This window comes from Solanum stenotomum, chromosome 8 (genome assembly GCF_019186545.1).
Source record: "Solanum stenotomum isolate F172 chromosome 8, ASM1918654v1, whole genome shotgun sequence".
Classification (NCBI taxonomy): Eukaryota; Viridiplantae; Streptophyta; class Magnoliopsida; order Solanales; family Solanaceae; genus Solanum; species Solanum stenotomum.
This window is the reverse complement of record NC_064289.1, coordinates 4,630,421-4,656,458: the sequence shown is the minus strand read 5'-3', so window position 1 is coordinate 4,656,458 and position 26,038 is coordinate 4,630,421. Positions and strand designations below refer to the sequence as shown.

The following is a 26,038-nucleotide window of genomic DNA, read 5'->3' as shown; positions in this document are numbered from 1 at the left end:
TCAAAATCAAACCAAACCAAGTATAATATACATTTATCGGTTTGGTTTGGTTATTAACCATACACAAAAATAAAAGGAAAAATTCATTCAAAATGTGAAAAAAGTGGCAACAATCCACTCAAAACAAAAAAAATAGTTAGAATAACTGAAATTATTGAACTTTCTATCACTGAATTTATTATGATTAAAGCTTTAAAATTCACTATATTGGCTTAGAAGGAAGAGACATTAAGGGCCCGTTTGGCCATGCGATATGCAGGGGCAGAGCTAGGCTTCTGTTAGGGGGTTCATCCGAACCCCCTTCGACGGAAAATTTTACTATTTATACATAGTTAAAATTATTTTTTATGTGTATATAATATATGTCGAACCCCCTTCAGTTAGTACGTGTGTTTAGTTCTTTAGATATTGAACCCCCTTATTAAAAGTCCTAGATCCGCCACTGGCGATATGGTATCATGATATGGAATCATGATATGGTATTATGATATGGAATCATGAAATTGAAGGTTTGTTTGGACATGCGATATAAAATTTTTGTGTTGTATATTTTCTTATATACAAAAAAATCCCATAAGTTGTAAAACTATTAAAATAGCCCCAATATTTTATTCAATCTTATCAAATAAATAAAAAATTATAAAATTGCATAATAAATTATTACAAAGTTATTTGTTCTCCACTTAAGTAATTGTTTTATCTAACTTTAATTTAATAAAAAAAATTGAACATAAATTGTAGTGTACTAGTCTTTAATATAATCCTCCCACATAGTACAAACAATTTCCTCACGTTGAACTTGCATTTCTCGATCATGTGACCAAGAAGACGAACCAACATTGTTACTTTGAGCCATTTGTTGGTCAATATCCTCCGCAACTATATCTTCATGTTCATAGACCATAAATATTTCATCACTACTTTGGTATTTTCGCAAATAATTATGTAACACAGCACAAGCTATGACAATTTTCACTTGTGTATCAATATCATAATGGTTCATGCGTTGTTTCAATATTCTAAATCTATTTTTCCAAGCTCCAAAAGTCCGTTCAATCACATTGCGTAGAGATGAATGCCTATAATTAAATAGTTCTTTGGCATTTTGAGGCTCTCTTTCACTTCCTCGATAATCTTGCAAATGATAGCGTAGTCCTTTGTATGGAACTAAAAATCCTTTTGTGTTTCGGAAACTGCATCAACAACATATTATTTATCTACCAAAAAACATTTTATAAAGAATTACTAAAAGCATATGTGACGTAAATGAGACAATTTTGTGTAAATAAATAATATTTATTCTAAGGATGTAATTTAAAGTTACCATGTGGCAGAAATATGTAACTAAATACTAATAACTTACACATAAAATATAAATGTGCACTTATTAAGGCCATAAAATAAATTTATTAATGTGATTGAAATTTTACCTTAAACCAAGGCCAAAATCGAGTATTATGTCGAATTTTGGAATGTACACCAGTCATATTTTTTGGTTGTATAAATGTTGGTGCTATCTTACTAATTGCCTTGGCAACTATTTTAACATGCCGGTTAATTGTTTCAAGTGAATGTTGAAAAGTTTCACAATCGTGAGGTGTGAGTTAAAGTGACTATATGTGGGTGCGAATAATAAATTTTATGTCGGTGAGAATAATAAATTTTAAAAAATAATGATGTGATTATAAATTTTATTTACATATGAAACAAATGGTTAGTAGATATAAATGTGGAGTTGTTTTAACAAAATATAAACTAATGGATCAAGTATTGTATTAAAATATCTCAAATCATGATATGATATCACCATGTAATTCCATATCATGGTTTTTGGAGAATATGATATCACCTCTCATGATATGGAATCATGAGATGAAATCAACGTAAAATCGCATGTCCAAACGCTGATTTCATCTCACGATACCATATCGTGATATGGTATCGCATGGCCAAACGCCTACTAACAATATTTTTAGTCCCATAGAGAATTGTCACTGACACTCTTATTCATGAAATCAATAAAATAAGTATTTTCACCTTGGACATTTTTGCTTTCAAAAAGTAAATTATAATGAAAACATATATGAGACCTTTAAATTTGTTTATAAAAATAATATATTAAATATGTATATTAATAAAATATTTGTATATAATACATCGGTTTGGTTCGCTTATTTCTTCGATTTTTTCGAATAAAATCATAATCAAACCAAATATTATCGGTTCAAAAATCTAAAATCAAACCAAACTAAACCAAACTCAAATAAAATCGGTTTTATTTTATCGATTTGGTTAGATTTTTTGGTTTGGATCGATTTTTATCCAAACCGTGAACACCCTAATTGTATTTATACAAAAATATCCAAGCGTAAGATCCAACAAAATCAGTTTTTTTTTTCATGCATACTGTATTTGGATTCGATGTCTAAATCACCCCTTTGAGATTCATATATATTACCGAAAAATTGTTATTACGGCTCATATATTTCCTTCACTACAATAGTGACAAGTATTAATTGTAAAGTTTGTTACATCCTCGTCATATTAGTTGATTACTATGCTGAAAAAACAAAGTATTAATTGTTTTTTTTCCCATATTACTCTTTCAATTAATTCTTTGCGAAAATATTTGCTACTAAATAATTGCATGTAGTAGTAGTGTATACAAAATTAGTACTCCAATTAGACTTATTATAATCAAGAAAATCAAACCTTTTTTTGCATTATTAATTTGAGCATCACTCTCAAATTCATGCATAAGATTCTCAAGAGTGTCATGTAAATAACTTATACAGCAAATTGGACCAACCTATTATAAATATAACTTTTACAAGCAACATTCAAATCAAATAACTGTGTAAACAACATTAAATTGAAAAGTTTTTTCTGTTTTTTGCTCTGTATCTGAACGACACCAATTTGATCTCTTGATCAATCATTCATGACAACTCGGTATCTGTATATTCACCATTTATAGACTGGACGCAACGCCTCCATAGATTATTTTCACGAGCCAAAAGCAAAATTCATGTCGAAAATGCTAGCAAAACTAATAGTAAGGAAGCAATGGACTTTGGTAGCCAAAACCAACTTCACCTATCGAGCATCGTTGGATGTAAAAGAATCCGCAAATCCATTAGGCTTAGCAGGAATACTTCCTCTGCTATCTTGACTAGTACTGGTGAAGTCTCCAGTGTCTTCATCCTGCCAGTCCTTCAACATTTCTGGCAGAGGTAGACTGTAGTCAATTCCTGAATATTCATCGAACTCTTCTACGGGTTTCCAAGACTCAACTAGTTGGCCAAGCACATTCACAACGTGTGACATGTCAGGCCTGTGATTGGGATCTCTTGCAGTGCAATGTCCAGCTAATTCAGCCATAGTGCAAATGCTCTTGTGGATATCTTCCTTCACGTCAAGAGCTGGATCAACGGAAGCAAGGAGGTTTTCTTTATTCGATTTTATCTGCCAGAACCACTCAACTAGATATCGAGTTTCCTCGGGCCGATGCTCATCAAGGGCTGTTAGTCCAGTCACAAGTTCCATCAACACCACCCCAAAGCTGAAGACATCTATTTTAGTTGTGACTTTTCCGGTCACTGGAGAGGTAAAATGTGAGTTAGGATATATGAAAGGTGACTAGGTAATTCGTTCAACAAGACAGAGAACTAAAATATTCCTTCTACTTGAATTGTTTAACAAAGATAGTGAACAGAATGAGAATATCACTGAATGATGCGAGATTGATACATCAATGTCCGAGGTATATCAATTTAGTAGGCACACCGACAACATAAAGGAAAAACGTAAATGCTCCATTAGTTACTCTGTTCTATTTTGGCTGGAGAAGGAAGGGCTTGGAAGGTCAGAAGCGCAATTCAGCAGTCTGGATTTTCATTATAGAACTGATGCATTTCTTAAAATAGAGGGACTAAAAGAGTATTGGTTTCGTTCAGGTAGAGATGTGTTCATGTAACAGCTTACCCGAGCGTAAAAAATACAATTGATGCTTAAATGATAATATTTACCAGAACAGTCAAAACGAGTGTCTAAGAAAGAGATACCAATGGAAAAAAATGCACACATACCAGCATACTCGGGAGCAAGGTATCCAAATGTTCCAGCAAGCCTTGTTGCAACGGACCTTTCTTTGTCAGGAGCGAGTTTCACTAATCCAAAATCAGAAACTTTTGCTCTAAAATCATCATCTAGAAGAATGTTTGATGATTTGAGATCGCGATGTATGAAGCTCTGGTGTGCAAGATTATGAAGGTACTCCATTCCTCGAGCGACATCTAGAGCAATATTGAGTCTCTTTGTCCATGATAAAGGCTCTAAGTTCAGGATCTTCCAGCGGAAAAGGTGTCTACTCAAAGCGCCCTTTGACATATATTCATATACCAAAAGCCTCTCATTTCCTTCAATGGAATAACCCAAAAGTGAAACTAAATGGCGATGTCGAACCTTAGAAAGCACAGCTATTTCTGCTTGAAATTCATCCAATGCCTTGCTGTTGATAATGGCAGATTCCATTCTCTTCACTGCAATTTGAATTCCATCTTCAATTACGCCTTTGTAAACAACTCCAAAGCCACCACGACCAAGCTCATTCTCTGGTGCAAAATTATCGGTTACCCTCCGAAGGTCCTGGGTTGAAATGACAAGGTTTCCAATCTCAATCACTCGACTACCTTTTGTTCCACCACTAGTTGTAGTAGTTGTTGTAGTACCACTCTGTAAGCTGTACATCATGGGATCTTCTAAGATAGTGATCTTAACAATGTTATCTTGATCGAATGGCTCTTTGGGGTGGATAACAATAGTACCTGAATCCTTGTCTCGTTTTCTCTTGCTCTTGAAATACAAAACAACGGCAAGAAGAGTGAAGACGAAAGAAGCTGCACTCACAACTACAATGATCATGGTCTTATCATGGTTCTCTGATGTGGTCTGCCCTTTGGTTCCACTGGGAGACTTTGAGTCTGAACCTGAACTTTTCTCTGGGGAGGGCGGTGTATCTGATAATGTTGGCTGATTATCACCGGGAAACGGGCTTTTCGATGGTAACTCCTTGCTTGATTTAGGACTGTGGCTCAATGGAGGAAATGGGCTAATACTCAGAGGAGGAGGAGCCGCAGTTACATTAGCAACAAGATGAGCATTTCCGTCTGTAATGACTTTCACACGATCCCGGAATTTCGGTAATGGTGGATCAAAATTGTTCCCACTTAAGTCCAACAATCTCAAGGATCTGAGCTCTGTTAAGTTTGCAGGAACTCGACCGTGCAAACTATTTCTTTTTAAGTGAACTTCAAGCAGTGAATCCAAGTTTGCAAGTGAAGGGCTAAGCGTACCCGTAAGGTTCTTGTTCTGTAGATTAACAATCGTAATCTGGCCTTTAGGATTGCAACTGATTCCCAACCAAGGACCTGTACATGGATCATTGCCACTCCATTCAGGAGCAAGGTTGGCTGGATAATTCCAACCGCAAAGAAGATCTAAAAGTGCATTAACTTGAGGAGCACAAGGAACACCAGGAGTTGGCTGACAGAAAGAATTTGAGGAATATGTAGCATTCGCAGCTCTAAACTTTGGGATAGGACCCATGAGCTTATTATTGTTCAAGTCTAACACACTCAAGTCTAGGTTTGCTAAACCTTGCGGAATCAGACCAACGAGTTGATTTCCGTTAAAATTCAGCTCCTTCAAGTCATTTAAATCACCAATTGTATCAGGAATTGGTCCACTAAAACTGTTGCCTTGAAGCCATAACAACATAAGCTGATCCATAGTACCAATTAAGTCGATTGAACCCGTCATTCCAGGACTATCCTGATTATTCAACCACAAAATCCGAAGCATTGAATCACGAAAACTGTCCGGTATCTCACCGGTCAAACGATTATACGACAGCTTCAATGCACTTAGAGAAGGCAATTTCCCAAAAAAATCAGGCACAGGTCCAACAATATTGCATTGCACACAAGAAAAATTCGTCAACTGAGCTGAATCTTGCAACTCAATCGGAATAGACCATCCACTCTCATTAAACGGATTATAATCCAAAGCCAAAACTTGAACACTGCTAAGACCATTAAAGAAATCACCAGGAATCGTATCGAATTCATTGTTGTCCAAGTATGCATATTTCAAATCAGATAATCCATTGAAAGTAGGTAATTTCCCACTAAAACCATTCCCCTGAAGACCAAGATTTTGAAGCTTATCAAGTTGATTCAAGTTCTGAGGTAAAGGACCCTTTAAACCCAAACTCTGAACCTGAATTTGGGTAACTCTGTCACTAGAACAGAACACATGAGGCCATGCAGGAGGACCACAAGGATCATTCCCCTTGGAAGGCCATTTCAATAGTTCAGGATTCTCTAATCCATTTCTAAAATCACTCAAAATCTTGAAATCATTCAAATTTGTTACACCAGAAACAACATTTACAAGAAATACACCTAATGTACATAAGTATATAACAACACCTCTGAAATCACAATACTTATATACACACATGATGAAAATTCAAGATTATCAAAAAATTACATACTTTTTTCTCAAGAATTGTAAACCCCAAATGAACAAAGTACATAACAGTAACATATAAGGATGCAAGTACATAATAACTATAAATTGTTGTAAAAATGGTACCTTTTTTTAATAATGTGAGTGAATTTTGTAAGAAATGGAGATGAGTTTAGCAAAGAGTTGTGGTGCAGTGTGGATCAAACCCTAAAGACAAGTACAAATTCACGACACCTTTTTTTCTCTGTCTCCTTCTGTCCTTTGATTTCTCACAATTCTGTTTTTTTTCTTCTTTTACTTTTATTTCTTTCTTTTTTTCTCCTTTTTATAGTAAATCTTCGTTTGGATTTGACTACTCCCCCTTCAACAACAATACTTGTCCAATTTAAAAAATCAAGAGATAATGTATCTTTTGTGTCTATTTTATCTTTATTATTACATATATTTATTATCTAAGATATTTTTTAAAGCATTAAATTTAATAAAATCAAAGAATAGTATAGTAATATTACCTATATTATTTATTGTTTCTATGCAAGTTAATAGTGGATAATTATTATTGGAGAGAGAAAATATATATTAATTAAATGGACAATGAGATCTTCAGAATCTCATGTCTAAATTATTAACTATTTTAATTATACTAATTTCATTAAACAAAATTAAAAAAATATGAATAATGTCTTCCTTGAGTCAATTTTCGATTAAAATCAAATTCAAATTATTAGTTTGATTTTTTAATTGTTAAAATTAAATTAATTTTTTTTATTTGTTTGATTTTTTCTAAAATTCAAATTATGATCAATAATGTCTTCTTTTTACTTTTAAATTTCTATTAATTTAAAGAATTATAAAATAATTTTCTTTTTTTTCTAATAGACTTAAAAGTAAATAAAATAAACAAATCGAAACATTGGGTTGTGCTAGTTTGATTAGATTTTAATTTATTTATTTTTTATCTTTTTACATTACTATTATTATTCTCTAAAAAAAGGGGTGGCATGATTTTTGGGGTCAAATGAAGAAATGGATGTGTCGGTGGTATTGTTTTGGACATGATGAGGAGTTATGATGAGTGCAACATTCGACCAAATTTTGCCTTCTTTTTTTGTTTTTATTACCTTTGCATGCGTATCAAAATTTGAGTGTCAACAATTTCAAACCGGCAAGTCAGCCCATATGTTTCCTCTTGTCATTTTCTTCCCTGCGTCACATTATTGGCATTTATTACTTTTTCATCGTCTCATAGTTTGATTGATTTGAATTTTTGTCTCAAGATGTCTAGAAGCATACTTTTTTCATAGTCTAGACTAAAAATTGAGTATTTCAATTAAAAAAAAGTGTCATCTATTCTAGTTTTCACATAATCTACTTGAAATTTGAAATCTATTATGGCATTTTATTAATAAAGCATGAAAAATGAGATATGAAATTTATTAAATCGATTATTCAATGTATAATTAGTAAATTACTATGTAATTAAAGGATCAGCTAAGATGACAAAAGTTACGGTTAACAATCAATGCACACAAATTTAGTTTTTAAATGTTTAGAAAAAGTTAAATACACAATTTTGTTTAATTAGCAAGAAAGACATTTCCCTAAATCATGCTAATATTATTTATCGGTGATCAAAGGTTACGAATTTGAGTTGTTGAAGCAGCCACTAATACAAGCATTATGCTAGAATGTCTATGTCATATCTCTTGAGCGTGACATTTCCCTAAATCATGCTAATACGTGATGTTTTTTGCAGCGAACTGTCTTTTATAATCGGGTCCAAACATCATCTTTTAAAAGTATATATCTTGAACATATCTTACTTCTTGTAAGACAGAGAGAAATAAATAAGAAATAAAATAATTAAATCTCGGTTAGTCACTAACCTTTTGTTACTGAATCTAATTATCTTAAAAATGCATATTTTGTTCAATTTAAGATGAAAAATAGGGTTGCTTTCTTTAAAAAAAACAACATTTTCAAAATATTCAAATTGAAATACTATGACTTTCAAATTAAATTCTGGATTAATGAATCTAGTCAAAGAGAAAGGTGATGCGATGAGATAGAATCTGTGTAACGGGTTCAATTTAGACAATATTTCTTTAGTACCGTTATATATTAAATTTTGAATTTATAATTTACAAATATAAGGGAGTATTCAATGATTAAAACTTTTGAAAAGTGAAACACACAATAAGTATAAATTGTTGAATAAGTCCGTAGCCTTTGGAAAAGAGAGTGGGGAAATAATTAATGTTGTAGCATGTAGGTTGGACCATTTGTATTTAAAATATATAAGTCCATCCATCACGGACACTTCACACCTCCTTAACAACTTGATTCAATCCACATTAAATAAACCTTTTCCTAGTTTAATTTTGTTGTGACCTCTATGTCACGTATTACTTTCTTCGTTTTAATTTATTTGAACAATTTTAATTTGAAAGTAATTTTTTTTATTAAACTAAAAATATATAAAATGTCAAAGAATAAAATATTAGATAATGTATAACAATGCTCCTTTCTTCGAAGGTAATATTTCGAAGGGGAAAACGTTGTCTTCTCGTGATAATATTTAACATATACACACCAATTTTTTTAATACAACAATTGTTTATCAATTTATCATGATACTAGATTAGTAAGTTTAATTTACATATAATGCAAGGAGTAGGGAAATATAAAGCATGTATCTTGCGCTTAATTATAGATATATTTTTACTTATAATTTAATTATAGTTAAGTGATCAATATGTATAAATTAATTGAAGGGCGTATGCAACTCATGTCTCTGTCTAGACCAAATTCCTCTACGTCTGCATGCAACTGAAGTAGTGATATTTCTTTCTTTTTTTAAAAAAAATTACATATTAATTGCAAAATTAGGTGAAATGTCTTTTTCAAATTTTGTCAGCCAACTAAAGATGTAGTATTGTTTTCAATCTCTGGTCATCTATCACAAGCATCCCCTTTTCTCAATACAATTTAACATATTATTAAAGGGAAATAATTGTATTTAAAAATATATTTTACATTTAATGTCCTCAGACCCGGCCACTAATGGAATTACATTGTTGTATTGAGCAGCGACTTGTTTGAGGTCATAAGCAAACACGAAATGAGATATCAACTAATCATCTTTAAGAAATGGTCTTTGATAGCTTCGATTACCTTGGTTGGAAATGATTCATCTTCAGGATAATAAGCAATAGGATCAGATAATAGAGGCTCTGAAACATTGAGCAAACCTTCAAGAGTCGCGTGCAGACAATAGGCTGAATATGTAACATGGTATCCACCTTCTTGGACTATCAAGAGTCGTCCATTGCTATACTTGTTTACCATGCCACGAATTGTCCGCCCAATCTCTCTGTAACCTTCCATTGTCAAGCATTGTCTTCCATTTGGATCAAACTGAAACGTAAGCCGGGTGCAAGAAGTTTCTTGAGTTAGCAGAATACACAATAGCTCTATGAACTAAACAATGTTGATACAATATTAGTTAAGAATATATTTTAGACATTGAACATGATTAGGAAGTTTTGACACTGACAAACTGAATTGACAGAACACCTAAAAGTAATTATAAGAAGAAAATTTGACTCAAACAAAATTTAACTTGTCAAAATGAAGCTGAAACAACCAAACTGCAGATTCAGACTATGCAACATAGGAACATGATAGCATTATCCAATTGACAACAAACACAACGTCCAAGCAATTATCTGTGAATTACAGAAGTTAACTGTGTGGGTTAAAGACCAATCACCAACTAACAAGTTTGGATATGCCTTTTTCACATTTTAAAGATGATATTGCACTGATTAATGAACGTGACTCCACAAATACCTTTCAACTTCATCACAAAATACAAAAATCTGAACTGCAATGAGATAATGCACTTACAGCACTTGAGTCCTGCCCAACAACCAAAACCATCATATCAGGCTCAAATTTCTCGATAGCAGGAACAACTAAATGCTGCATGGCATAACCATACCCTTTGTCCCCAGTTCCATTTGGCAACGGTATATTCAGGTTATACCCAAAACCTTCACCTTCACCAAGCTCCTCTACAGTTCCACCCTGTGGATGAGAGGGGCCCCAAGAACCATGATTCATATGAAGGGAGATAGTAAGAACCTTGTCAGAATGATAAAATCCTTCTGCTGTTCCATTCCCGTAATGAACATCGATGTCAAGGACAACAACCTTCCTACAGCCACCATCTAAAGCCAGTTGTACAGCTAGACCCGCATTGTTAAGGAAGCAATACCCATCAGCTTGAGTAGGTTGCGCATGATGACCAGGTGGCCTGACCAATGCATACGCGATTTTCCCATGTCCAACAATTATATGCTTCATAGCTGATAATGTACTACCAGCAGCAAGAAGTGCAGCGTCCCATGACCCAGGATTTAAGAATGTCCCTCCACATAATTCTTTTCCGCCATTTCTATCAGCTTCAATTAGTTCATTTACATATTCTGACAAATAAAAAATGAAAAAGCTAAGAGGCTTAAACTTGAAATAAGAATAGATTTCAGAATAGGGTTGGATTTATAACCAAAGCCAACTCATGATAGAATAATTATTACTGTTTCTTCTCAAGATGTTCGTCATTATTTGTGATTGATTGGGTAGGATGGAAAGAAACGGTAAGTAAGGATTTCACAAAAACTAAGAATGCATTATTTTACTTTCTTTCTATACCTTCAAACCAATTATCCCCTTTCTTTCGTTCAATTCCTTCCAAGAAAATCAACTCCTATTTTTCTCATGTTCTTTCAAACCAATCAACCTGTTAGGAATGGGCCGAGGCCTGTTATACCAAAAACAGCTCAATACCATATTAAGGAGTTATGTGATGGATCCAGGTTACTAAGTAGCACATTCTAGGGAAAATAGGGTTAAGAAAGTTGTTGAGTAAAGAATCTGATTCCTCTCCTCTCCATTCTATGGTCTAAGCTTCTCATCCTTATTCTTAATTTTTATCCTCTAGTTACTTGTAATTTCAATATTTTCATCATAATTCAATAGTTTGAATATTGTAATTGTGTTTTAGTTCTTATTAATATAGATAGAATTTCGGGTTTGCTACATTGGTGCTTTCATTGAGAGTACTCCAAATGGTAATGGTGGTATTAGATCGATTCAGTGGTGGCAACGACCCAGAGGGTTGGATTCTTCGGGCCAAGCAGTATTTCACCTGCCTTGGCTTCTCCAAGAAAGACTGGCTACCTCTTCCTTACTTCTACCTTAATGGTGAGGCTCTTACTTGGTTTACTTGGTTGCATCGTAACAAGCAATTCGTCAATTGGAAGCATTTTACGGAAAAAAATGCTTATGCGGTTTCCAAAACGAACCTTCACAGCTTCGGTGAGTATGACAGATACTTCACGAGCCTATTTTAACTGTGGGCGCTATGCTACATTTGTTCCTCCAATGACCTCTGCCTCTGCAATTGTAGATCTAAGTCATCTCACACTATCGTCTGACTTGGAAGATGGCTTCATAAGTGGGAACACGAATACAGCCCATATGCTTGAGAAGTTGCCAGAGAAGTATACCAATGTGGATTGCTTGGCATTGATTACTGGAAGTAATATTGAGTTTGCGACTCTTGAAGTCGTAGGAACTCCTCAAATTGGGAATGCAAAATCAGTTGAAGCAGATTTGTTAGAGGAACCTTCTTCCATTACCGAAGGTCAGGTGTCGATGAAATTTCACACACAATTGTGAGCTCTGACATTTCTGAACCTATCGATAGATTCTGCGAAGATGTTAGTATTCAAACTAAGGTCCCTCCTTCGGTGTTAAATGATATGAAAGGATCTAATGATGTGGATGAGGAAAATTCACTAGATAATGTAGCTTTGTTTGACAAATCTCCTCAAAGGGATGCATCTGGTACTCTGGCTCCTTTTTCTACGGAAGGACCTATGATGTCAAATACACGTTTGCGGATTACTGACATAGTATATCCAATTGTGACTGGGGTACCACTCTTAGGTCCTCTTGTTGGTTGTGAAGTTATGCTGTCAAATAAACATCTCGAACAAGATATGCCAACGAGGTATGTAGTTCCTAACTCTATTGGTAGTGGCTCTCCTAAATGGAAAACTGATTTAGAGACGAAAGATTTATCTATTGATTAATATTTTTTGGAGAATGAGAGTTCCATATCAACAAGTGCTATGCATTCTGTTCGATTGCTTCCTGCCGCGGAAAATGGAAAATCTATTGGGGGATTCAGTGGTCAAAATATTTTGAGTCAATTTCCATTTGTTCCTGCTGTTAATTTTCTTATGCTTATTGTAACTGTTCCGGCAACTGCAGTGGATCTTTGTGTATGGGATCCGGGAATAGGTTTTGGGTTAATGGCTCTTACAGGTTACATAGAGAATGTGGAGGAACTACTATCATTGAAATGTACTGACAAGTTTCTCTTAATTACATATTCAAATCGTATGAGTAGAGTGTGGGATCCCGGACAACTAGGGAGTGTAAAGTTCTACAGGTTCAAGGGGTTCTCTGTTATCGATAACTGCAACGCATTAACGTGTCCTTTAATTGCATATTCACTAGTCTTCACTGAATATTATGCAATTAAACATGATGTGTTCTTGGCCAACCTCCACCAAATATCAGTCTTGCATCTTCGCTATATAACTGCTCTTGTTGGCATGGTACAGTTGTGGGAGGTAAAAATATTAACGAGTGTATCTAAGGAAAAGGCTGTACACTCTGCTGGTTACACACTTTATGGAGTCATAGAGATAGTAGAGTTGGATGCACGCCATAGATTACATCATGGCTTAGGTAATGCATTAGTTTTTGTTATCCTCTTGAACAAATGTGTGATTGCGAGGAAAGTTATAACTGAACTCCAATTGATAATGTGGGAGAGTTTTATCGTAAATCAGAAAGAACATGGTTGCAATTGGTTGTTATCAATTCTAGTGGAGAGAGTTGGTGGAAGGAGAGCCTTTACAACTATTGCTCAATACTTCGAGGTGAATAATTCTAGATTCGACGAGTCTGAGCATGTTACGAAGTATCATCTTTATCATATTTCAAGTGCTCTTGGACTGCCTTTGGATCCTAACAGTAACCTTGGTGAAATTCTAAGCATCTCATTATCTGACACTACTACCTACATTTTGGTCACTTATGGGAATATTTTATTTGATAGAAAAGGGATTGATGCTAAGGAAGAATGGAATGAGAAGGGCATTTTAGTTCCTATTAGCCATCTGAGTGAAGTGCTGCTAGAAAATATGATAAAGATCCTTAATGTGGCTGCCAATAGTGCTTCGACAAGTTTTGGTGATATCATTAGGTATATTGCTTTTTGGATATGTCTCACATGGGTACCCATCTTTGCCATGTTAATCAGCTGCTAAGCAAGAATGATGCAACCATGTCTATAATACTCCAGGCAGCCAACCGAGTTTCTTCATTGTTGCTTACCAATCTAACTGTACCAGGGGATGCTCATGCTTACACGAACCTTGAGGACAAGGTTCTTATTGGAGTCGGGAGTATTGTTATGAATGGGCCGAGGCCTGTTATACCCTTCCTTTCTTCCAATTCCTTCAATATAATCAACACTTTTTTTCCTATTGCTCCTTCAAACCAATCAATCCATTAAGCCTTCCTTCTCGATAATTTCATTCCTTTTAACCACATTGATTATGATATCCATGCTTCGGAAGCTCAGAATAAATCCATATGACTTCCATGTCATAATTAAGTTCATTTTCAAACAATTTGGGCATGGAAGTATACAATACTAGCTTCTTTTTATCCTGGTAATTAACTTAATGATCTTTGATCAATCTTTCGGCTTTAAGAATTATCACACTTCCTCAATTTCCTGAAAGACATTTTTCTTCACAACCCGGAATTCTTAAAGTAGAAATGCCTAAAAGTTTAATCTTTACCAAAAAGATTGTGCCTTTCACTTCCCAATAGTCTAACAAATTAACTTGGGTCTTCATAGATGCTGATTTTAACCTTCAGAAACAAAAAAAAAATCCTAATTTTTTACATTAAACATAATCTTTTAATTCTGCCTAACAAAAACTTATGAATTCATTCCAAAAATTAGTAGTAACTAGTAACAGCAAAGACAGATAAAAATTAAACTCAATTAAAAAAAAAAAAAAAGAGAATCTTGAAAGGAAGTTCAAGATGGGCACCTTGGGTGTGGAAAGATGACAATTCAGAGATGTGAGCAGGGCGGCCATGGTGCCAAGAAATGAAAGGTGAAATAGGACCCCTTTTGAGAATGGACAACATGTTTTTTACCCTGTCTGAATTTTCTGGGTGTTTTTCTAAAACATCAAGGAAACCAGGGTCAATTCCTGTGTCGAAAACACCTCTTCCTGTGTCATGTTTCAGCATACCCTCGTCCCAGAATACATGAATAAGGTTGTCTGATGGTAGAGACTGTGATGCTGAAGAAGCCATGGGAGAATTGTGGTCACTTTGTTTTGATGCTGCTCACTCTTTTTTTACTCAAAATACTTCTTCCTCCCCTGCATATCAAGTGAATTGAAAATAGGTATGGTGGCGCTGGCGCACACACTTGAAAAAATATTTATTTTTAACAACATAAATCATAGTTTATTTTTTTATTTAATTAAGAACCTTAATAAATATATAAAAAAATCTTTTGACAATCAGCTAAATTATAAAGTGTACGTAATATTTTTTTAAAACTTATAAATGACATGACATAATAACTAATTAAAATAAAACATATGAATTTTTTTTTATTAAACACATGTTTTCATTTATTTATTTTTTAAAATGTTGTTGATTTTATTTAAAGGACTATTTTATTGAAAATGATTTTTCGGTGAGGTTTCGATAAAGATGACATGATTTTTCTTTAATTTTGTATTTTGTTCTTTCATGTTTTATAAGATTTTCCAACAATTTTTTTCATGGTGGAAGGTGGAGTAGGTGGTAAGGATAGATAGTGAGGTAAAAAAAAGCAAAAGAGAAGAAAGTTTCGCACGCCTTAAGAATGGGTGAAGCACACACAATGTAACAAATCAGTAAAAAATGTCAAATAGATACAATAAAGCCCTATTTAAAGTGTGTCGATGAATTTCACCTATTTTTATTATGTATTAACTTAATATAAATACTCAATTGTGAATAAGTTGTTATCTTAAAAAGTATTTCCTAACAAATAAAACAAATCCTTACAACTTGAAGGTGTGGTAAATGATGACAAAATGATCAAATGATCTTTAATGTATAACGTATACAGTGAAATGTATATCCATTTATCATATATTGTCACAATTCAAGCAGAGTGAATACAATTGCTCATAGATGTAGTGTTGTGTTATAAGCTAGCTAGTTAAATTTAACGGAAATTATCACCAGTCATTAAATTTACGATTTACTCCATAATTAAAATACACTAATCCCCTTTTTGCATACATAAAGGATCATTTCCATTAAAGGAATACATCAACTCAAGGATCAAAATAGACCAACTTCTACACATTGGGATCATTTCGATAAAAATGGACCAACCTCAATACATATCGTTTGGTAGGCAACATTAAAACAAATAATCCATGTATTATGTATGATATTATTTAGTACTATGTTTGGTAGGAATTTGAGCATATATATGTATAACTAATTAATGGATTAGTTATACCTCCTACATAGTATTATAGGATGTATTACTAATACCTTCCATTTGGAGGTATTAATAATACATAAAATATAATACCATGGGATAAGTGTATGTAAAGACGAGAATATCCCTCAAAATTTCATTATTTTGTTTATTTCCTTGATTTTATGTTTTATATTTGTACTAGTAAAATTGTTTAAATAAATTAGCTTACAAATTATTTAGAGAGAGTTGTTTGGTACTAAATAAATCCAATACAAATTAATACAATATTTGAAATGTGAGTTGTTTAACATTAACTAATTAAAAAGGCAAGTATATCATCACATGACATTTGTGATCTTAATTGAATATATAATTTGTTGATATATATATATATATATATGAGTGGTTTTCTAATTATTTGTATTTTGAACAATTTATAAAATTGCACACATATTAAAACTACAACTTGCAGTTTTTATATGTAAATGTAGATGATTTATTCAATTTTAAAAGTTGATAATTTATCTTTTTTTAAATTGAAAATTGACATTTTGTATGTGATAAATTTACTAAGATGACAATTATTTATCCTCAAATAATTTAAGTGAAAAAAGCAAACATGACAACAAAATTGTTCTTCTCATATCTAGTTAGAAGGCTATAAAAAAAATATTATCCGGCAATTATTTACCTTAACCTAATTATATAATAATTTAAGGATATAATTGAAAAGAAGATTTTTATAAAGTTTTAATTCAAACACAAAATGAGATGAAAAATAATAAACCAAACACTTGGTAAAAATAAATCATGCATTATTAATTTCTGCACTATTAATTCATGCATTACTAATTCTAACATTACTAATTTCTGCATTATTAATCTTTATACCAAACGGACCCTAAGACCTTGATAATTACCTCTATACATTAAGGACCATTTTAATAAGTATAAATTATAGGAACCACATATTATAAGTACTAAATAACATCCTATCCCTTCTAATTTTCTATTTACCAAAAATCCCTTAAAAATGATGTTTGCAGGATATAAAGCGTTATGCACGCGATACATTAGGTTTGATACATTCCACATAGCGGGATACATATCGTTGTGCACGGAATACATTAGGTTTGATACATTTCACATAGCGGGATACATAGCGTTGTGCACGGGATACATGCGGGATACATAACGTTGTGCACGGGATACATAGCGTTTGATATATTCCACATAGCGGAATACATAACGTTGTGCACGGAATACATGCGAGATATATAGGTAAAATAAGAATTTTAAAATAAGTAGGGATAAATAGATATTAAGGTAAGTAAAGGAGTGTAGTTGAGTAGTTTTTCCTTTAATAAAAATGGACCAACCTCTATACATAAGTGATTAAGAGGGCCATTTTGATAATAAAATGGATCACAAATAGAGAATCTTGTTGGGCCACGTAAAACAGTAATTAAAGTGATCAGTGTTGGGCCAAGACACGGCGCCAAACTGGAGCAGGGCTTTTCCAGAGCTCATCTGCATAAATTTGTTGGGGAAACTTAAATAAATGTAGTATATTAAGAAAATATTTATTATTTATATCAATAATTTTTTTTAATACATTTATAATATAGTCTTAATACATATTATAAAGAATAACTTATTATTCACATATAATACAAGTTTTATTGATAGTCAATATATTTATTACACATTTTAATACACTTATTATTCAATGTGTCAATTTCTTACCAAACAAGCATTATATATTTAAAAAAACAGTTATAATTCATATATATTACATACATAATTCACTTTTAACACATATTACAAATTTAGCATAGTATTGTTATATATTGCTATAAATAGTAATAAATAAAAAGTATCACTAAAATTAGTAATTATTTATTAAAAGGTACCGATCCAAGTAATTTTTCCAATTTGTTACGTTGTTCATACTTTACTTATTTCTTTTTTTATTTGAATTTGTTTGTCTGATTTCGATTTAACATGAAATTTAAGAAAATAAATTATGATTTTAAACATGTCACCTAGAAGTTAAAATTAAAAAATTATCAAAAAAAGGAAAAATCTATTCTTTTTAAAATATATTAAATACACTTTTTCCTTTTTACGATTCTTTAATTCTTAACTTTCTACGTGAAATATTTAAGATCACGAGATTTTAAAGCTTGTTTGAATGAACTTTTGACTTATAAACTATAAGTTAACTTAAAACTAAGTGCTTATAAACACTTTTTTGAGTTATTCAAACACTCCAAAAGTGCTTAAAAATTAATTTAGCTTAAAAACACTTAAAATAAGTTAATTCAAACAAACTTTAAAAGTCATGTTGATACATTCGATATATCAATAGTTTAGGTTTTCTTTTTAAAAAAATCTATTTTTTTTTTATTTTTTAAAGCTTGATAAATCAAAATCAAATAAATAAATTGAATAACGCGTTACATAATACAATAGGTAACTAGCATCCAAACTATATAATGTAACAGTAAAAAATATTAATGCTACCAAAACACTACTACATATTTTCTCATTCATGTGTTTATTACTGATTGTGATTGCAGCACGCCAGGCAACCTACTCTCTCACGTGGTATATTAGCGAATTCATATATAGAAGAATCAGCGGAGAGTTGGAGAACCACGTCAGCAGTATACGACAAGGAACATTTTCAGTGTACAGTGTGAGTATGTAATTTATAATCAAGAAAATTAGCAGTGGTGGAGTTATCTCTGAGTTTTTCAAAATACAAGAACAAGTGCACAGAGCAGAGAGGAGGGAGGGAGGAAGAAGCAATGGCGGAGTCTCAGTTGGTTCACCCTCCTTTATTCACCTATATCTCAATGCTCGCTCTGCTCACTTTAGTACCCCCTTTTGTTATTCTTATGTAAGTTCATCCTCTTTACTTCAAAATCTATCAATTTCACATATCTTAGACTTGTCTCTGTGTTTCAAGATTGGACCTTTTGTTTTTCTTTTGAGGGTTTTTATCAAGATTGATTCTTTTGTACTACTTTCTATTGGACTTTTCATTTCTTTGGTGGGTTTTTATCAAGATTCTACTTTTTCTATGATTTGGGTGAAAGGAAAATTTCATTAATAGGGCTAGAGATTTTTCTTACAAGGTAAAAAAGGTAGCTTCTTTTAAGGATGGAGGTGTTCAAACCACCGTACATGCACCTCAAGTAACTCTAGTGTTTTTGCCTCTATTGTAATTTGAACCCTTGTTACCATGGTTATTGTCCACTTTGGACTTTGCATGCTCCTTGAGAAAATTAATATGAATAATGTGTAGTGTTATAGGTTGAGAAATGATTTGGGAAATAAGTAATTAATGTTGATGGTAAAATAGGGAAAAAATTGTCTTTTCTTTATACGTTAAAAGTGACAAAGTAAAAGTGGAAATCTATAGTGAATACTGGGAGGGAGTAGTTTCTTGTGTATGGTTCAATGCTTTCTTTCCAGATCCAGAGACCATTGTTAGTTTGACTACATAGATAAAAGAGAGTAATAATGAAACTGGGAAGTGATAAAGATTCCAGTTTTAAAACAAAAGCTATACATTAAGTCATGTGAAAGGAGTAAAGTTGGTGCAGAAAGAAGGGTTGATAAATGGATCTAAACGACGTGAAGTCTGTTAATGTTTCACTGTGCTGATTTAGCTTATTACTTGCTCATCGCTGAATAGTCTATTAATGAGGACATGAATCTATGTGATTGATTTAATTTTGGAAATTCGATGTGTTACATGCAGGTGGTATACGAATGTTCATGCTGATGGATCTGTATTGCAAACATTTAATTATCTAAAGGAGAATGGCCTGCAAGGACTAATTGACATTTGGCCAAGACCCACTGCAATTGCGGGAAAAATAATAATTTGCTATGCTCTATTTGAGGCTACACTTCAGCTTTTGTTGCCTGGTAAAAGGGTTGAAGGACCGATATCTCCAACTGGACACAGACCTGTCTATAAGGTAATTGATGATAATTCTTCAGGAAATTTTCCCTGTGGTCTGTTTTATAACGTGAATTCTTGAATTGCAAATGTTACTGTGGCTAGTTTATTTCACTACTATTTGTTTTCGTGACATGGTAATAGACTTTTCTGCAATTATTTTACAGTTAATACACTTCAAATTTTGAAGTTATATGTTTTGTCTTATGGCAGGCAAATGGCATGGCAGCATATACAGTGACACTAATTACCTATCTCAGCCTTTGGTGGTAAGAAGTTCCATTCACATACTGTCGACATTTTACTTGCTTAGAATTCTGAAAATTTGACTCTATAGAGTGCTGTTTTGGTAAATTATACTGGTTTTCTTGGGGAATAGCAGCTTTGCATGGGAAAGTAATATGACTTGCTTTTTGATAACAATGGAAGCTAGCACAGTAGCACATAATAAATTTGAGTATAGTCCCAACTTATTAGTTTGTTTAGTTAAAATATCAATTCTTGAGTATATTTGGTGCACTATAGTTTGTGAACGTGCAACTTCACTATAATTGTGTCTGATTAATGTGAAACTTCTCCTTTCTCTCTGTCCTCCCATTTGATGAAGCTGATCATTATAATTGTGTCAGGAAAATGTTTATATTCTTGTGTGGTATTCATGATACTACTTGTTTGATTGTGCATGATTCACTGCCATCTTGAATATTAGTTGTTCCAGCGGTGCTTATCAAGTAATATAGTCTAGAAAATTAATCACCTTCTGGTCCTTATTTGTACTTTTCCCTCTTTGTCAGGTTTGGAATATTCAATCCTACAATCGTGTATGATCATCTGGGAGAGATTCTCTCTACACTAAATTTTGGAAGCTTAATCTTCTGTCTCTTATTATACATAAAAGTAAGCATACAAAAGAATCCTCTGATAATGTGTTTTTCTATATATATTACCTCTCTGATACATGATGTTGACATTTACAAGGGTCATGTTGCACCATCTTCCACTGATCACGGTTCATCAGGGAACATAATAGTTGACTACTATTGGGTAAGCATCTTTTGCAATACACATGAAGACTACTTCTTACCTTCCTTTGATTAGTCAAACAACTGGTGTCGAAAGTATGCATGAATTACTTTACTGTCTTGTCTACTTTATTCTGCCTTTTTTTTCTCTCAATGAAAAATGAAATTGGTGATACTAGAAAGGCCTGATTTGAATCTTGTACTTGCATTTTGCAATATCCTTTTTAAGTCATCTCATATATCTTAACCTAGGGATTTACTTCTTTTACTCTTTTAGGGGATGGAGTTATATCCTCGCATTGGCAAACACTTTGATATCAAGGTCTTCACAAACTGCAGATTTGGCATGATATCTTGGGGACTCCTCCCTATTACCTACTGTATAAAGCAGGTAAATGCTCTAAGGAAGTGCTCGAAAGTGAGAATGAAGGTTCCTATATTTTGCAGTTTTAGAGCTTCAAATTTCGTTATTGTTGCTAGCCCTCTTGTCACTGTTGATGGATAGTAATTTGGTTTCTTTAGTCAGGCTATCAAGAAATAACAAATTTTGTTTGATTTCTGTTATTTGACTTTGAAATGCAGTAGGCTCCAAGATAAATTCTTTTTTTGTTCTTCTGTACTAGCACCATCCAGGAGAAAGGGAGGGGCATTATTTAAATTACTTTCTTGTTTATATTCTGGAAGTCCCATAGCTCAGCAGTCTTAACTTTTGTTCTTGTTCTTTCATCTTAGGAGCCCCAAACAGTATTCAGTTACTTTACTGTCAATATAAGGATCTGTTGATTAACATTCATTTCCAACTTTTGGAGTTTGAAAGTTCACAGCATTTTTAATGTATGCTTTTCAATTTGGCAGTATGAAGAATATGGAAGTCTCTCTGATTCCATGCTTATACATACCATAATAACGTTGGTGTATGTCACGAAATTCTTTTGGTGGGAAGCAGGTTACTGGAACACCATGGATATTGCTCATGACAGAGGTTTGTACATGCTTTGTATTTGTTTGTCGTTTTTAGTGCCTTACCTTAGCTCTCCTGTGCTATGTAGGTTTCGTATTTCCCTACCATGAACGCAAGATATAATGTTTTCTGTATCTTGATGTTGTTTTGGCAGCCGGTTTTTACATATGCTGGGGTTGCTTGGTATTTCTTCCATGTATGTACACTTCTCCTGGCATGTACCTTGTCAAACATCCTGTAAATCTTGGACCTCAGGTACTTTTGACTCCCCAAAGAATCTGCCTTATGTTATTTAGATGCTAGTTCATTGTCCACGGGATGTTACTTCTGATCTATTTGTACCTAAGGTTTTGACGTATTATCTTTCTATACCAAGATTATCATTTGCGAGAACAGTTTTCAAGTGAACAATCTGTTGCATTTTTTCATCCATTGGATACTGGTATAGACCTTAAAGATGGTGGATAGCTTACAATGATATTTGCAGTGGAACATTTCATGCATTATACCAACCTACAGAAAGAAACTACTTGTATTACAATGTGAATGTCCAGTACAGTATGCATTGAAATTCAAGCATTATAGAACATCTGAATAAGCTAAAAATATAAGTATATTTTACTCTCCAAGCTGTATGATTAACAAAAAATGTAAGTGTACTTGCTTCTTTCACCATCCCTAGTCTGTTAACTTTGTGCTTGTGATGGCCCTGACTCTTTTCCTTTTTCTCAGCTTGCAATTTCTATTCTAGTAGCTGGTATTCTCTGTGTATACATAAACTATGATTGTGACAGACAGAGGCAAGAGTTTCGCAGAACAAATGGCAAAGCCCTTGTCTGGGGAAAGGCTCCTTCGAAGGTTGGAGGATAGCATCTATGATTTACTCCCTCTGTCCCAACTTATATGATAATCATGATTATATTTACTTCTACTGCCACTAATATAATGCAGTAGTTGACTTGACATTTTAAACTCCATTTCTAGTCAAAATATTTTAGAAATTCTCTTTCCCCTTTGTAATAATATCTGATTTGGTTTCTATTTTCCTGTAGATTGTTGCCTCATACACTACTACCACTGGCGAGACTAAAACCAGCCTTCTCCTGACATCTGGATGGTCAGTTCTTTTCTTTAACCTTGTTAACTTTATAGGAACAAATAGTTACTCTCTTTCCGCCACCGATTTTCGTGTTTACAAGCTGTAGTCAATTGAACCACCAAATTTGTTCTTTATAAGCTGTACGAGATTGCTGTTACAAAAGAGTGCTAAATGAGCTAGCATGTGTAGTTCAGAGAACATCTTTACCGTTTTGTTCTCATTTGTTCTTTAACTATTTCTCAAGAACTCGATGCTGATAGTACTGTATACTTCAGATGCAACACTAATTATAAACCTCAAAACATTATGCAGGTGGGGCTTATCGCGACATTTCCATTATGTTCCAGAAATACTAGCTTCATTTTTCTGGAGTGTGCCAGCTCTTTTCAACCATGTAAGCATTTGCTTACATCAAATAGACAGAATCTTACATTTTTATGCATATCAAGAAGGAATTTAAAAATATTCTGCCTCCTCTCTATCATTTTTGCGCTGTCTACTTAAGGTGCTAGAATCTAACCAATCCATTCTCCTTCATAACTTTTCCTCCTTGCAGTTCATTCCCTACTTCTATGTAATCTATCTGACGGGCCTCCTTTTGGATCGAGCCAAAAGGGATGACGAACGGTGCAAGTCAAAGTAAGCAACTCTCAATCTTTAACAAAAACTTGATCATTATGCAATCCAATACACAAAGAACCTTGCGTGCAAACAAATATATGTTTCTATTGTTTTTATAGTTGAGAACTAAAACGCTCTCCCTTGTGCACAATACAATAATGCTTCAAAATTAGGATAAGTACCAAAAGAGACATCTCCATTCTCCAATAGGCAGAGATTGCAAAGGGCTTTTTTATTTCATTTTTTAGTTGAGGAAATGGCGAAATTATAGTCCATTGTATGTCCTACTGAGAGAGATACAGAGAGTTCTTGCCGGAAGCTATGTTGCTTGGATCCTCCAAAAATGCTGGCCACCCACGTCTTTGGAAGATCCAAGCAACATAGGGCTAAAAACTAGCATCAAGAGACGGTCTTTATCTGAAGTTTCCTTGTCCGGCCATAAAAGGATGTTACTTTTAACATAGGCTTGCTTTGATAAGCGAGAGGTATAAGCACCTCGAGGTATGCAGTTAGATTGAACTAAAACTGATGAAAAGATTTAGTGCAAGCATTTTACCCCCTAATATCAGTAAACAACAGGACTTTTCGATCTCTTTCATGTCTAATGAAAATCTAGTGAAGGTGAGAGTTTGACAATGTCTTGCTCCTTTGCAGGTATGGCAAATACTGGAAAAAGTATTGTGAAAAGGTGCCTTACCGGGTCGTACCAGGAATTTATTAGTGTTTCTTGAGCTTCAACTGATGAACTGTCTTTAATTAGTGCTGCTGCTACTATATTTTCAGTTGTAGTAGTATTTAGACCATGAAATTTTTTTCTTTCAATAAAAGCACTTTTAGTTGAACCAACATCTCATTTCTACGGTTGTAAGTTGTAACACGATGAAAAAGTTAGCTTGAAATAGATATGTCGTGGAATTAGTTGAGGTGTGTGAAAACTGGTCTGGACACTACGGTCATAAAAATAACCAGCTTGAAATATCGTTCCAATTAAAATAAGCACTAAAACATGAGTTTCACTCTCCACGAGGGTTCTTTTCATCCTTCCCTAAAGGTATTACTTCGCTGTGGGTCATCTATGAATATTCATAAGTAGTACTAGATAGGATCATAAGAAGGATCGTTTGGTTCGCGGGGCAAGTATATTGTTTTTTACATGTTTGGGCCATCGTATAAAAATATTGAATATACACGAGCACGTATGATTTATACAACACAATTGAAGGATTTTTACTAACTCATAAAAAGATATACGTACGACATGTTTAATCCAAGATCAAACAATTAGAGCTAGAAATATCAAGATCTAGATTCAAAATAAGTACTACTTATTATTGTACACATTTTAAACAATTCGTTATTGCATCTCCATACATAATTTGTGTTGAAAGCAATATAGGTTCAGTTGAATTCACGGTTTGATCAAGTTTTTTAGAGATCAAAATGGTTTATTTTTAAAAAGTCATGAGATGTTTGCAAAACTTTTGGGGAAGTGCTTCTGGAGATGGCCAAAACTGTCTTTCATAAGCTAAAAGACATAGTTTCTCAAAAGTACTTTTTAGATTAATTGGCCAAACATAAATTGTTTCTCATCATAACGTATTTTTTTTAAAAAAAAATACTCCCTCCATCTTTTCTATTTACTTGATCATATGTGATTTGGCACGCCTATTAAGAAAATAATAATTGATATAGTGAGTATACTATTTTACTTCTATTGATTAATAAATTTCCAAAATCAATTTACTCATTAAAGTGGTTCTACCTTTTTCAAAAATATTAATTCTAAATAAATTGAATGTATAATAAATAAAAAATATTGTCTTTTCTTGATTTGTAAAAAAATAACAAGTAAAAAGAGAAAAAATAAAAAGTAAAAATTGGACAAGTAAAAAGGAAATGAGAGAGTTCTTTTTAAAATATTAGATTGACCAAACAAATTATTAAATCGATGATCAGAGCTTCTTCATATAAATGTTTTGTTTTTGTCGAGTTCCCATCTATCTTTACTTTAGCATGGCAAAATTGAAAAACAAATCTCAAAAATAGGTGCTCAATCATTCTTGGACATAGCATTATACGGTAGTCATTTATTTATTTTATTTTGCTAATAAACCGCGTGATATACTGACAAAGGGTTACGTTGTACAACTCAGACCGATCGAGAGAGTACTTT

General features: G+C 33.2%; 5 protein-coding genes across 5 annotated transcripts in view; 2 read left to right on the top strand and 3 right to left on the bottom strand.

The window, feature by feature from the left end:
- Positions 1-26,038, bottom strand: part of LOC125872983 (transcription factor LHW-like) — a 177,976-nt gene that overhangs the window by 143,268 nt on the left and 8,670 nt on the right. The gene's annotated exons all lie outside the window — the stretch shown is intronic.
- LOC125872982 (receptor-like kinase TMK3) lies at positions 2,726-6,741 on the bottom strand. The gene is made up of 2 exons (XM_049553809.1): positions 4,089-6,741; positions 2,726-3,599 (listed from the first exon to the last, which is right to left on the bottom strand). Exons 1-2 carry the CDS (start codon positions 6,520-6,522, stop codon positions 3,097-3,099), a joined length of 2,937 nt encoding a protein of 978 aa, XP_049409766.1. The 5' UTR covers positions 6,523-6,741; the 3' UTR covers positions 2,726-3,096.
- Positions 9,526-15,091, bottom strand: LOC125872988 (histone deacetylase 8). Its single transcript, XM_049553818.1, has 3 exons — positions 14,739-15,091; positions 10,441-11,021; positions 9,526-9,948 (listed from the first exon to the last, which is right to left on the bottom strand). The coding sequence occupies exons 1-3, from the start codon at positions 15,007-15,009 to the stop codon at positions 9,661-9,663; spliced, it is 1,140 nt and encodes a 379-aa protein (XP_049409775.1). The 5' UTR covers positions 15,010-15,091; the 3' UTR covers positions 9,526-9,660.
- LOC125872991 (uncharacterized) lies at positions 12,613-14,089 on the top strand. The gene is made up of 2 exons (XM_049553821.1): positions 12,613-13,653; positions 13,730-14,089. Exons 1-2 carry the CDS (start codon positions 12,732-12,734, stop codon positions 13,774-13,776), a joined length of 969 nt encoding a protein of 322 aa, XP_049409778.1. The 5' UTR covers positions 12,613-12,731; the 3' UTR covers positions 13,777-14,089.
- Positions 18,836-24,800, top strand: LOC125872987 (7-dehydrocholesterol reductase-like). The gene is made up of 13 exons (XM_049553817.1): positions 18,836-19,091; positions 19,959-20,181; positions 20,376-20,431; positions 20,957-21,059; positions 21,141-21,206; positions 21,462-21,575; positions 22,040-22,166; positions 22,300-22,400; positions 22,878-23,003; positions 23,198-23,262; positions 23,557-23,638; positions 23,801-23,883; positions 24,520-24,800. The coding sequence occupies exons 1-13, from the start codon at positions 19,000-19,002 to the stop codon at positions 24,584-24,586; spliced, it is 1,305 nt and encodes a 434-aa protein (XP_049409774.1). The 5' UTR covers positions 18,836-18,999; the 3' UTR covers positions 24,587-24,800.

What these genes read in the sequence shown, in the direction of transcription:
- LOC125872982 (XM_049553809.1), bottom strand. Translation starts at nt 6,522, where the DNA reads ATGTGTGTATATAAGTATTGTGATTTCAGAGGTGTTGTTATATACTTA. An exon ending in CCTTGCTCCCGAGTATGCTG is followed by an intron (nt 3,600 to 4,088) that starts GTATGTGTGCAT and finishes TTACCTCTCCAG; the next exon opens with TGACCGGAAAAGTCACAACT.
- LOC125872991 (XM_049553821.1), top strand. Translation starts at nt 12,732, where the DNA reads ATGCATTCTGTTCGATTGCTTCCTGCCGCGGAAAATGGAAAATCTATT. An exon ending in GGATCCTAACAGTAACCTTG is followed by an intron (nt 13,654 to 13,729) that starts GTGAAATTCTAA and finishes TTTATTTGATAG; the next exon opens with AAAAGGGATTGATGCTAAGG.
- LOC125872988 (XM_049553818.1), bottom strand. Translation starts at nt 15,009, where the DNA reads ATGGCTTCTTCAGCATCACAGTCTCTACCATCAGACAACCTTATTCAT. An exon ending in GTCATCTTTCCACACCCAAG is followed by an intron (nt 11,022 to 14,738) that starts GTGCCCATCTTG and finishes TTTATTTGTCAG; the next exon opens with AATATGTAAATGAACTAATT. An exon ending in TTGGGCAGGACTCAAGTGCT is followed by an intron (nt 9,949 to 10,440) that starts GTAAGTGCATTA and finishes CTTACGTTTCAG; the next exon opens with TTTGATCCAAATGGAAGACA.
- LOC125872987 (XM_049553817.1), top strand. Translation starts at nt 19,000, where the DNA reads ATGGCGGAGTCTCAGTTGGTTCACCCTCCTTTATTCACCTATATCTCA. An exon ending in CCCCCTTTTGTTATTCTTAT is followed by an intron (nt 19,092 to 19,958) that starts GTAAGTTCATCC and finishes TGTTACATGCAG; the next exon opens with GTGGTATACGAATGTTCATG. An exon ending in GGGGAAAGGCTCCTTCGAAG is followed by an intron (nt 23,004 to 23,197) that starts GTTGGAGGATAG and finishes ATTTTCCTGTAG; the next exon opens with ATTGTTGCCTCATACACTAC.